Source organism: Clarias gariepinus, chromosome 2 (assembly GCF_024256425.1).
Source record: "Clarias gariepinus isolate MV-2021 ecotype Netherlands chromosome 2, CGAR_prim_01v2, whole genome shotgun sequence".
Classification (NCBI taxonomy): Eukaryota; Metazoa; Chordata; class Actinopteri; order Siluriformes; family Clariidae; genus Clarias; species Clarias gariepinus.
The window spans coordinates 10,137,750-10,150,342 of NC_071101.1; the positions used below are offsets into that span (position 1 = coordinate 10,137,750).

The following is a 12,593-nucleotide window of genomic DNA, read 5'->3' on the forward strand; positions in this document are numbered from 1 at the left end:
CCACTCACTGAATATTCACGGAAATGACCCCTCGGTTAGTGTTCTTCCAGATAATGCTGTCCTTGTCAAAAAAAAAAATCCTTAAATATTCGCACCACACCATCGAAAACTGAGGTAAATGGACTATAACAGGAAGTGGAGTATGTTTTCATGCTTTGTTCTAACGTATATTTATTTCAGAATTTAGCGGTAGCATATTCCGATAGACAAATATTCATGTAAAATAATGCTCCCCATACATAATCAACAAAAGAATGAAATAGCTTGGTGTTTGTATGTAAACGCTGAACGCTGGGCTCGTCATTCATACATCATACAGCCTAAAACTAATGTTTTACTGCGGCTACGAGTCTCATCGCTGTCCTGTTCTTAAACAATCGTTTTTACTCCCCCATTCACCAATTTTTTTTTTTTTCAAATAAATGACATGTACCGGTTTGACTTAAACACTCCTCGCATAACAATGACCAAGAACACCTGATCAGTGTTCTCACTCGTTTCAGGACATTTTTTCCTGACTGTTGTTCTCAAACGGTTGGTCTTTAAATGACTCACGTCTTTGCATAAAAATATCCATTTTTAACTTAATGCATCACAGCAGATGAAACAGCCAGTCCCTGTAGAGCTGGCTGGGAGTAGGTGGCAAGGAAAGCAAGTTTTCAACCCTTTCAAACAACCCGATGAGTAACACGTTAAAGAATGTTTGCCAATACGTGTGATTAAAATGTATTTTTAAGCTGTTCTCTACTGGGCGATAATACAATATGGTATAAATAGTTTTAATATTGATTCACTGTTCTGATAGAGTGGCTGCTTACGACGATAGAGCGTTCCAAACTACAACGACTAGACAACCAATGGGCCGTTAACAGATAAACTACAGCTGCGTATTTCAGTATGTCTTCCTTGGGCTAAAATATAAACTTGGCGAGAAAATAGCTTAATTTTCCCCCCAAAAAGTAATTTTTTTCAAAATCTTTTTTTTTTTTTCAATTATCCACAAATTATAAAACAGTATATAATATTCCAGTTTTTCTACTGTGTGGGAGAAACCTGATGAACAATTGATCAAATGAATCACGGGGAATTTTCGTTTTTGCATATGACGTCAAGAAACTCCTCTGCTGCAATAATGACACTCGATTCATCATTACTGACTGAGGTGGATGCCTTACAAGATGTTGAGAGTAGACTGTAATCGATAATTGTTTTTCTACGATGCACACTAAATAAAACGCACCATGCGTCTGGATCCAGGCCCTGTATTTAGAAATGTTACAGTATAGATTACTATAATGTTTTCAATTGATAAAGTATACTAGAAAACTTTTATAATGTAAAAAAAAAAAGAGTATAAATAAACCTTATATCTGCTGCTTAATTTATTATTGGAATGAGAAATTGATTTGCAGTCTTATATGTAGCATTGAAGTTGATTAAAGTTTACTTGTAGGATCAATACCTCATCGTTAACTTTTTCAACATATCGGTAAAAAATTCTTTCATTGCTTTTCCTTAAAGTGTTAGATGTTATATGGAAATATCAACATCATAGATGTCTTTCTCAAGCCGTTTTCAGCCTGGACTAGGTTCACATTGAGACCTGAATTAATGTTATTAGTCGTTATTTATCATATAACTATTTGGTAAAAAGATTTCATTTTAAATTTCATAACTAGTTCCCAAAGTGATGACGGAATCTTCCTATAAAATAAAATGCGTAATGTGTTATGCTACCACAGTTTTAACGTTATGAGTTGCTCCACTCATATATATATATATTTTTTGTTTTGCAATACTGTATTGATTAAGACATTTTTTCTATTCAGAAATTGATTACTCACTAATAGAGATATTACACTCGCCTTCTATCCCTTAAATCTTTTTGTGTGCTAAATTTCTTTATGTTAAAGAAAGATTCCCTGATGTGACCCAAGGTTTAAACTATAATCCAGACACATGGAGTGCTTACAGGATCTGAGTAGCTGCTGCTAGGTGAACTTGGTCTTTGAGCAAGGCCTACGTTGAACATCGCTGCGCAGTTTTCAGTGCTCGGAAGGTCACAGTCGCTATCCGTGTAGCCGTCCGAACTATCAAAATCCCTTAGCATGACTTCAACAGGCAACTGAGGTGGACTAGAAGGAGGGTCTGGTGCTGGCTGAGGAGTACTTTTAGGAACCCGGTCAAAATGTTCATGTCTGTTCAGGCTTAGGTTTAGCCCTGAACCTGATAAACTCTTTGCGTTCACAGAGTTCCGTTTCAGGCGTTTTTTAGCTGAAGGTTTAAATGCTGCCACGCGCTCCTCTTCTTCATGGTCGTCCTTGCTGTCTCCACTGTCAAAGAGGCTTGATTCAAAATGCAGGAATCCATTCAGGATTGGCGAGATGTGCTCCAGGCTGTCCGAGCTCACAGGGGAAAAGCCGTTCTTGTCCAGATTTCTGTGGCTAAGCACGCTGTCGTCAGCGCCGCGACCGAACGACTGGGCCGAGTGGACAAGGCCGAGGCCAAACTCTGAGCCGTGCACATGTGCCTTAGCTCGGCCGTGAAAGGTCCTGTCGTGTAAGCTCATATCGGGCCTGCTCACCATCGCCGTCAGGTCCTGTAGCCTCCTGAGTGGACTGTAGCTGGAGGACGATTCCCGTTGGCTATATCCAAACGAGGACGCATGCTTCGCGCCATGCTGGAGCCCACAGGAAGTGGTGCCCTGCGGACACTGAGGGCCCGGGTGACATTCCGAGCCATCCTGGGCGCCCACTTTATACGACCGATTCATGTTGGCATGGCTTCGTCCTGCCAAAAAAAAAAAGAACAAAAATTCAAAGGTTGTTACTGACCAGGTTCATTTAGTAAATCTGTATATTTGATAATTCAGAACTTTGTAATGACAAACAAAAAGTATTTGGCTAGGCCTGTTAATTCTTGAATTTATGCCTATCTACATTTAAGCATTTGGCACAGACTCTTATCCAGAGCTTTAAAGTTTCCGTCATTTGATAGATCTTTACACTGGTTACTATGTTACTAACTAAGTACCATCAGTGTTGGGAAGGTTTTCAGGTGTTTCAATCATGCCCCTTATCCCAAGTGAAGGGCAATCTTAATGCTTCAGCGTACCAAGACGTCTTGGACGATGCTATGCTTCCAAGTTTGTCGCAGCAGTTAACAAGTGCTTTTCTATTCCAACATGACTGTGTCCCAGTGCGCAAAGCAAGGACATGGTTTGATGAGTTTGGTGTGGAAGAACTGGGCCTCAGTGGTGAAGGCGTTGGATGTTTTATACGCAGATAACCTGGATTAATCCGGATATTATAGTATGGCAAGGTAGTGACAAAACTGCCATGCAGTTTATTAAACTTTCTCCTTTTTAGACACCCAACATACACTTCAGTTGGAAAGTGCTGGGTTCAAACCACAGCACCGCCACTGTTGGTCCCTTGAACATGGCCCTCAACACTCAACTGCTCAGATGTATAATGAGATAAAATGTAAGTCACTCTGGATAAAGGTGTCTGCCAAACACCCTAATGTAAATGTAATGGAAGAACTTGACTGGCCCATGCGCGAAGCCCCCCTGACCTCAACCCCATCGAGCACTTTTGGGATAAACCGGAAGGCAAGGCCTTCTGGTCCAACATCGGTGCCTCCTGACCTCGTAAATGGTCTACAGAATGAATGGGCACGAATTCCAAAAATCAAGAAGAGCGGAAGCTGTTATAGCTGCACAAGGGGGAATGATGACATATTGAAGTATATGTGTTTGGATGCAATGTCATTGCCAAAGACTTTTTTTTTTGTCCATATAATGTATTACCACATTGTTATGGTGTATCATGTTTAGGTTGAAGCGCCCTGGTGTAGGCCGTCACGTCCAGACAAAAGATACCTTGAAGGAAACTAGATTCAAGAAGAAAAGCCGACAAGACAGATCAACCTAGGCAGGACGGAGATTTTTCAGCACGCGGACGCGGTTTATACGCGGATAAACTTGATCAATTGAGATATTATATTATAAGGTAGTGCGCTGCCATCCTGGGTAAGTAAGTAGTAAAGTGTACAGGAAGCTAAAGCTGCACTTTCTCTCTCCCCCCACCACCACCACCAACATGCACAGACCTGAAACACAACCTCGGACCGAATTATGAAGAAAAATAAAAGAACTGAAAGGGAAAAGTCGCCGAATTCTTACCATTTACGGCTCGGTCAAGATAAAACCATCCGGTATCCGCTCACGGGGGAAGGCGAGGAGACACTTTTTGGCGATTTGTGAAAGCCGGATCTGCAAAAAGCGGCGGCACTACGACTACTACTAACAACGCTAGGCCTGGACTCGGCTTTCATTTCTACTCTCTTGTAAAAAAAAAAAACAGAGATGAAACCAGATTAATTGGTTGACGGTAGAAAAAAATTATAAGAATTCAAAGCCTCGCTTCTTGCTTTCTTTCACCGAGCCAGCTAAATACGGTGCGGAACGTGAGCGGGTCGGAAGCACGTTTTGCATGGAAATGCATGGCTTGTTTTGATCGTGGCCCTGGTCATGTTAAAGCAAAAGCCTTGAGTGTGTGTTAGTGCGTGTGTGTGTGTGTGTGGGGAGAGAGAGAGAGAGAGAGAGAGAGACCGACCGGCAGTGCCACCCAACCCCCAGTCTACTACATACAGTACACACACACACTCTCTCTCTCTCTCTCTCTCTCTCTATAATACACATAGTAGTCTTATCCCGGGGAAAAATGTATCCACAATAACATGCTACCCCTTCCTTCATAGTTATAACCCTCTTTTTATGTTCTGTAATCAAGGAAGGTGATGGTTTTAAGGTGGTTCTTTAAGTCGTATTTCCTCATCCTGACTAACAAAAGCCGTGCAGTTTATTAACTACACTTCCTCCATTTTAGACACCCCAGTTACGACGTCCTTATAGCCTATACAAAATGATCAGAAAACATGTCATGTCACGGGTGTTGTGTATAATCTACATTGTATTTCATGGCGTTTGTCAGCTTTAAACGCCATTTTGGGCTTTAGCGTCAAAGAGAAAGAAAGACAGGCCACTGTAATCTTAACATGTCCCTGACTATCCACCACAGCCCAGGAACAAACAAACAAACAAACAAGGAATTTTATGTCATCTCTGGAAAACATTGTTTTTTTTCTTCAGGAAATAGCTATCTAAGTAAATGATAATAACGCTAGATATCGAGTATAAATCCATACATATACTTTAAAAAAACGTTTTAACGGATATGTTTTAAATCAACTGGCACAAGGAGTATTTTGATCACTTTAAATTTAAATTCCGTGCACGCGCGTCAAGCCCGAGCGTATTTAAGGGATCCATCCGGGTATTTTCCATCCATTTTTTCGATGTCTTTTTATATATTCAACTAATCTAGCTACACAAAAACGTTTTTTAAGAAAAAAAATCGTACAATTTATGCTGTATTTCATGTCGTTTGTCAGCTTTAAACGCCATTTTGTGATTCAGTGTTACAAACCAGGCCACTGTAATCCTATTATGTCCCTGATGTGGACTATCACCACAGCCCATGACTCAAACAAACAATCAAACAAATAAACAATAAACCTTATGTCATCTCAGGAAAAAAATGTTTGCCTGTTTGTTTTAGGAAATAGCTATCTATATAAATGACAATTCATCTTAATCTCGTTATAGGCCATCTATAATACGAGTATAAACCTATACATAAAGTTAAAAACGACTGTTTTAACGGATATTATTTAAATACACTGGCACGGGGAGCATTTTGATCAATTTGAATTAAAATTCTGTGCACGCGCGATACGCCCTAACGTATTTAACGCATGCATCCGAGTATTTGCCAACCATTTTCGACATAACACTACTATAGCCACACGAATTCTCGTTTTTTTTGTTTGGTTTGTCTCTGACTTGCCATCTAAGTAGGCATATTTACTCTTCGGAAACTATGAAAAGAAAGAATTCATTAATCATTATAATATGAATGAATCATAATTCATTCTACTCTATTCAAGTCTATTCATATTAATGAGAAACAGAGAATGAGGGTGAATCTGATTTTGAAATTAATCTATTTTTCCTCCTTAAATGTCAGAACAACCCTAACAAGCAGGCATTTCTTTAAGGCTTGTTTTTGTTTCACTCAGGCTGTTCTAGACAAAATTTATTTAAAAAAAAAATAATCGGTTGAATTGCTCTAGCAGGTTTCGTCAGTATGAATGAATGTCATTACCATATACACTATAATTTATTAAGCCAATCATTTTTAGTAAGGGTCGAGGATCCGGAGCCTGTCCTGGTATTCTAGGAGTACCGGGTATAAGATGGAAGAACAACATGGCTGAACCAGTTAGCATACTTAATAGCACAATAGTAAAAGCATAGTAACATCATTTGTAAGTATGCAATAATTAGTAGTTCATTTATTAAAAAAATGATTAGGTGGTTATAATGGATCCTGAGTCTATCCCAGAAATACCAAACGTGAACCGAGAACACACCATGGACGGCAAGCAACGTCGTTGTAGGGCTAGATACAACAAAGCGCATGGGCAAATTGGCGCATGGGAATGCTTGGCTTAAGATGGAAACACACCAAGAATGCAATGCTGGTTTCATAATGAATCATAGTAACATCATTGCTAAATATATAATCAAAATCAATTAATTCATTTTTTTAATAAGTGCTTTATTGTGGTCAGGGTCAATGTGGATCCTGGGAACCATCCCAGGAATACTGGGTGCGAGATGGAAATACATCATGGATGGAATGCCAGAACATCGCACAAAGTTTAGTTACCACAAAACCTTGGCTAAATACTGTAAGTAATATACATCCGAGCGGTTTCCATGCAAGAAGCATTGCTTAAGTGATATTTTTTTTATTTATTTTTTATTTTTTAAATCAGATTGGATGCTAATTGCTTACACAACACTAAACAAAAAGATTGAACCATGGCATTCCAGATTTGGAGATAAACATGAATATTTTTGTATGGAACAGTAACACTACAGGTTATACTAAGCTATCAGATCACAGTTACATTTACCAAAGAAAGGGGAAAAAAAAAGGTTTGTAAAGCGTTACACTGATTCATTTTTCTCATCTGAGCACAAACAAACAACAACAACAACAATAACAGCAAAAGAAAGAAAAGAAATTAAAGAATAAATTCAAATATTCTTTAAAAGGTCACTCGACACTACGGCACCACATTTTTTCATAAATACAAATAAAAGATAGTTCATACTGAAGACGATACAGGCAAAGCACAAATCACGTAACACTTTAGGAAAAAAGAAGGATAAATATGCATGTGATATTGATCCGTTAACGTTTTTCGAAGTGCGGAATGAAATCGGATCTCGCTACAGAGCGTTCACGTTATCAAAAGTTAGGTAACAAGATTAAAAACAACACAAAAGTGATTCTTTTTTTCCTATACATTTGCTTGAGTGAATACTATTGGCCCAAAAAAAAAAGGTCTAATATAATACATACTGTGTTATTGTTTCACAAGACTACTATCATGCACGTATGTACAGTATATATATATATATATGTGTGTGTAAAGGAGCAATACGCAGTAATTTTTTTGGATTTGCTTCTCAGTCTCTTTCTTGTTCAAGACGTAGAAAGGAAAGGTCTTTTGTCTGCGTCTGCACCGAAGTTTGCCGTTAATGTATTATTATAACATAACGCTCCGCAAATTCGTTTTCCTTAAGGTTTCATTAGGTTGCATTCTAATGAAATGTAATCTACAGTAATCTACTTATTGCTCCTTTACGGATGTGAGAGAATGATAATGCTCTTTGGATAGAGATAACACGAAAAATGATCATGACAATGGAACACTTTCACATACACAAGTGTTTAGCCTAGGTATCAAAATTTGCCTTTCTGCCTCGCAAGAGTCCTGCCTCAGTGCAACGTCACTCCAGGGATGTTATCTTTTCCTAATAAATACAAAAGCCTGCTTTCATTCGCTAGTGTTTTTCTCTTTAGCCGTGGCTTCGCAAAGTGCCCGTTTCTGCATCAGCGTATAAGGGAAGGGTGCTCCGTTGCAGGCGCTATAGTCCAGTTTGTTGAGTTTGGCCAACGTCTTGATGCTGCCTGGAGGCCTCCCGGGACTGACCTTGTACCCAGCGGCCTTGGTTGTCCCTAGCGGCCTGCCTGGGCTCGTTTTGAACCCAGCCGCCCTCGTGGTGCCAGGCGGCCGTCCTGTGCTTGTCCGATACCCAGCGGACTTGGTGGTACCTGCAGGTCTACCACGTCTTCCCGTCTTCCCAAGTCCTTTCTTCTTCTTGGAGCCTTCGGGTGCCTCGGCAGCCCTCATGCGCACAGCCTGAGGCAGAAAGTCGCTCGCAGAGTCCTGCATCTGGCATGACATGGGCTTGATCATGCTCTGGGGCAAAGGCGGCAAGTTGGGTATGGGCAGCTGAAGCGGCGGAGGTGGGCCGGACGGGTAGAATTTTCCCGACTGCGAGGCGCACAACTCGAAATGGCTGCTCGAGTGCTGGCCATCTTCGGATAGGGCGCCCAAGCCGTAATCGTTGTTGTTGCTAGCTACTTGATGCATCATTTTTCTGTGAAAACAGATTCAGAAAGGGTTTATCAGTGCGCAGCCAATACTTATATTGTCTTAGTTATTTCAAAGAAAAGTTAAAACGCATTTCGGGACAAACTACAGCTAATAATAAACTACTAAAGCTACGTCTATGGAAAAAAGTGCCTTTATATTCACTCTTCATGCTCTAAAATAAATCCAGATGGTTTTTATTTAATTGTAAATGTACGAAATAAATACGATGCACACATGTGGCATTTCCACCTACTTTCCAGGATCACCATTTTTGAAACTCTACTCTGATCAAAAAGTGTTGGGTGCCACTTTAAGACCTTATATTTATTGCAGAGTCGAACCCTAGTGATGTGACTAAGTACAACAACCATCAGAAATGTTTTTGTGGAAAGTAAAAAAAATCAAGTCTTTTTTTTATGTATGGGGTGTCATGTTGTAGAAATTGGTTTTAACTAAATAATTATTTGCATTTTTAACATTTTTGTTTAAATATTCAGCAATTAAAATGATTATAATTTATAAGACTAAGATCTCTTATAAACTAAGATGATCTGCGGCGGCTTGGTGACCTAACACTGTCGTCTTGCACCTCCAGGGTCCAGGTTCGATTCCTGCCTTGGGGTCTGAGTGCATGGAGTTTGCATGTTCTCCCTGTGCTTGGTGGGTTTCCTCCCACAGTCCTTGTTAGTTTAGGCTAACCTGCGATGAATTTTGTGTACCCCGCCTTGTGCCCGAAGTCTCCTGGGATAGGCTCGAGGCCCAGACTCCAGACTTCAAAGATGATGTACAGACGATGCCTAAGTTAATGTACGTGTTTTTTGGCATTTCCACAAACTATCACGTGATCTGCATTTTTCAATATGCTGTCCCATATACACTCTACAAAAAAAAACATGTTTGGTGCTCACTTTGTGTCTCTCTTTGAGACTTGGACACGACAAAGTACGCCTATCAGAAACGTTCTTGTAAAAAGAAAAAAAAATAATGTTCAACTTTTTTAAAATTTTAATACAGTGAAAGGGAGGTGTCAGGTTGTATAAAATAAAAAAATATTTAAATCATGGTTTAATTATCGAGACACTGAGTGTACTTTATAATTATTGAGGTAAATATATAAGTTACGTCAAATACATACAAACAAATTAAACTACTGAAATATTTGCAAATTATGCAATTTTAAATGTGAACTAAATTTTCGAAATATTGTAACATCATAAGCTGTACTTCCGTACTAATTAGCACGTCAAGTTTCCATGGCGACGTCTAAGCTCGCGCGGTTCGTTAATAAACATTACGCTTAGTACGGAACGCTACAACTGGTTGCCATGGCTACTTAATTTAAATAATACTAATAACGGTAATAGAAGCATACTAAGGAGGTATCGAAGAGTATGATCGAGCTGTACTTGTATTCTCGCGTACTCCTGAGTACTGTAGTAGGGTAATTCTCTGGGGTTTGGAGTAGGCCTTGACTTGTTAGGGCTGCACACAAAATACAAAGAGCGACCGAGAATCTCCTCATCAAAACGCACCAGGGGGGGTTTATTTTAGCGCCCCGATGATATCGATCGAATAAACAAACGAATATTGACACCGTAAAAACAGTAAACAATGCACGTGAAGCGCGTGTAGGGCGAGAAATAAAGCCGTTACTTTAACGTTACCTCATTTGGACGCGGATCTCGGAGTGCAATGGGTTAAATATGAAACAGATAGATCTTCCATCCCTGAAACCAAAGCATAACTCTATTTAACGCAAAACCGAGACATCTAGGAAGCTTCCCGGCGCCGTCCTAATGGCGGATCGCGGTGATTATGCTTTGCTGAAGGGGTATTTTTATCCTGGAGGCGAGGAGGCTTAAATCTGTAAGGCAGCCATTTTAACTGAGAAAAAAAAAATGTACAATATATGAAAGACGGGCTCAACGCGCATGCGCAGACCGATGAAAGGAACTCGCACTGTACTGTAGTGTTGCACATGTGGAATTTATACAGCTGTTCTATTTTACACTTCACAGTAAAATGCACGCACGGAGATACACATAAACACTTCCTGTTTAGTGGGGAAACAACACTACTGCACTTGCTCCTAGGTTTATATTTGGGTCAAATACAGAAAAAGTTGGGGTCATTAAAATATCCTGAAATGTATTCCTTCTTCTTCTACACCTAAAACTTCTTTATTTTCATAGCCAAGTTACAAAATGTAGAGCTTAAGGCATTTTTTTTGAAAAGTACGTACATTTAATATCTGGTATTGCTTCTCTTCCTGTTTTTTTTAGTGAAAAAAATGTATCTGTTTACAAAACGGCTGAACATGGGTTTCAGTAATCATGCACGAATTGTCTTTACTGCTTTATCCTGTATACAAGTTTGTCAGAACCTGGAGCCTATCCCAGGAGACCTTGGGCACGAGGTTGGGTACACTCTTGGATGGAATGCCAATCCATTGCATGGCACAAACACACACATACACATACACATGCTCATTCACACACTATGGGCAATTTGGGAAGCCTGTTAACCTAATCTGCATGTCTTTGGACTGTGGGAGGAGACCGGAGTGCCCAGAGGAAACCCAGCAACCACAGGGAGGACGTGCGAACTCCTTGCACACAGACCCAGAGGTGGGAATCGAACATGGAACCTGGAGTTGTGAGGCCACACAGTGTTGCCAACTTAGCGACTTTGTCACTAGATTTAGCGACTTTTCAGACCCCCTTGACGACTTTTTTTTTTCAAACAAGTGCCTAGCGACAAATCTAGCGACTTTTGGACAAACCTTAGCAACTTTCCAAATGTCGCCAGTACTGTCCTGTAAGCGCGAGGTCTTGCTTTCCCGGTACAGTTACTCATCTCCCTGTGTCTGCTCTGATCAGTTAACGCTAGCTCCGGCTGAAAGGAGCAGCATATTCCCATGACCGCACGGCAGCTGACATAGATGTGAATGAGCTGCGCATGTGCAAAGGGTGTTGCCACGAACCAATCACTTACCTGCTTCTCCTTTGCTTGAAATAAAACTATTTAATTTGACAGTTTCTTAGGATTAGGGAAAACATACAGAATGCAAATACAACGTGATTACGTCATCAATATGCAAATATACGCATGACGTCATCTAGCGACATTTGGCGACTTTCCGAGCAGACTTTAGCTACTTTCCATTAAAAATAGTTGGCAACACTGAGGCCACAGTGCTAAAAAAAAAAAAAAAAAGTAACAAAAAGCTGTCTTGTTTTAGCCACAAAAACTGAAACTTTAAGAAATACCAGGTGATTTACTTACAAAAGAACAAAAAGTGTACCCAAGAAAATGGATTTTAGTATTAAAGAAAAACTATAATTATTACTTATGTCAAGTAATTATTTTATTGCTTTTTTTACTGTTTACTGGGAATTACGATAATTTATTAAGTTCATACTACGCTTTTATTGTATTACTTTAAAAGTGCTGTATATTCACACATTTCAAATATCAGCTGCGGCTCTGGGGAGGTAGTGGATGCAGTAAAAGTTAGGAGTACTTTCTCGAGAAACAGGATGTTTCTAAATAAACAGGACGCTTTCAAAGCAAAACGCTTTTGAATACATCAGCTTTTTCCTTTGTAATCACAGACAAACTTAAAATCAAGATTTTCTGTTGCAAGAAACTGTAAATCTAGTTAGAGATCTATGCATGCTCCTTTAACTTGTTAGGTTTGTGCATTCGTACATCCAGAGTTCTAATCTGATCAGTAAGCGAAGAAGAAACAACCTTGATCATGCACCCAAGGCTGCAGGACAGGCTCAAGAGTTCAAAAGTGTGCAATGAAAAAAAAATGATATAACACATTTTGAGATAGAAAAGTTACAGTACGCATGTAAAGAACAATAAACAAAATACAGTGTCTGGCCAAAAAAAAAAAAATTAGAAAAGGTCAAATTATTAAGCTGCATCAAGAAATGAGATCATGGATAGAGATCATTTTACTGCGTATCGTACTGTGTATGACTGTGTATGTAACAAATAAAATT

The 12,593-nt window shown here is 39.6% G+C and overlaps 2 protein-coding genes across 2 annotated transcripts in view; both read right to left on the bottom strand.

The window, feature by feature from the left end:
• The window catches only part of nsd1a (nuclear receptor binding SET domain protein 1a), a 35,989-nt gene extending 31,365 nt beyond the window's left edge, over positions 1-4,624 (bottom strand). The window contains exons 1-2 of the mRNA XM_053478352.1: positions 4,187-4,624; positions 1,973-2,790 (exon numbers count right to left, since the gene is read on the bottom strand). Of these exons, the coding sequence (XP_053334327.1) occupies positions 1,973-2,773 (801 nt within the window). The 5' untranslated portion in view covers positions 2,774-2,790; positions 4,187-4,624. The remainder of the gene's footprint in view (positions 1-1,972; positions 2,791-4,186) is intronic.
• A 2,041-nt stretch (positions 4,625-6,665) lies between these two features.
• si:ch1073-44g3.1 (uncharacterized protein LOC797133 homolog) lies at positions 6,666-10,498 on the bottom strand. The gene is made up of 2 exons (XM_053476395.1): positions 10,245-10,498; positions 6,666-8,584 (listed from the first exon to the last, which is right to left on the bottom strand). Exons 1-2 carry the CDS (start codon positions 10,247-10,249, stop codon positions 7,978-7,980), a joined length of 612 nt encoding a protein of 203 aa, XP_053332370.1. The 5' UTR covers positions 10,250-10,498; the 3' UTR covers positions 6,666-7,977.
• Positions 10,499-12,593: the final 2,095 nt, after the last annotated feature.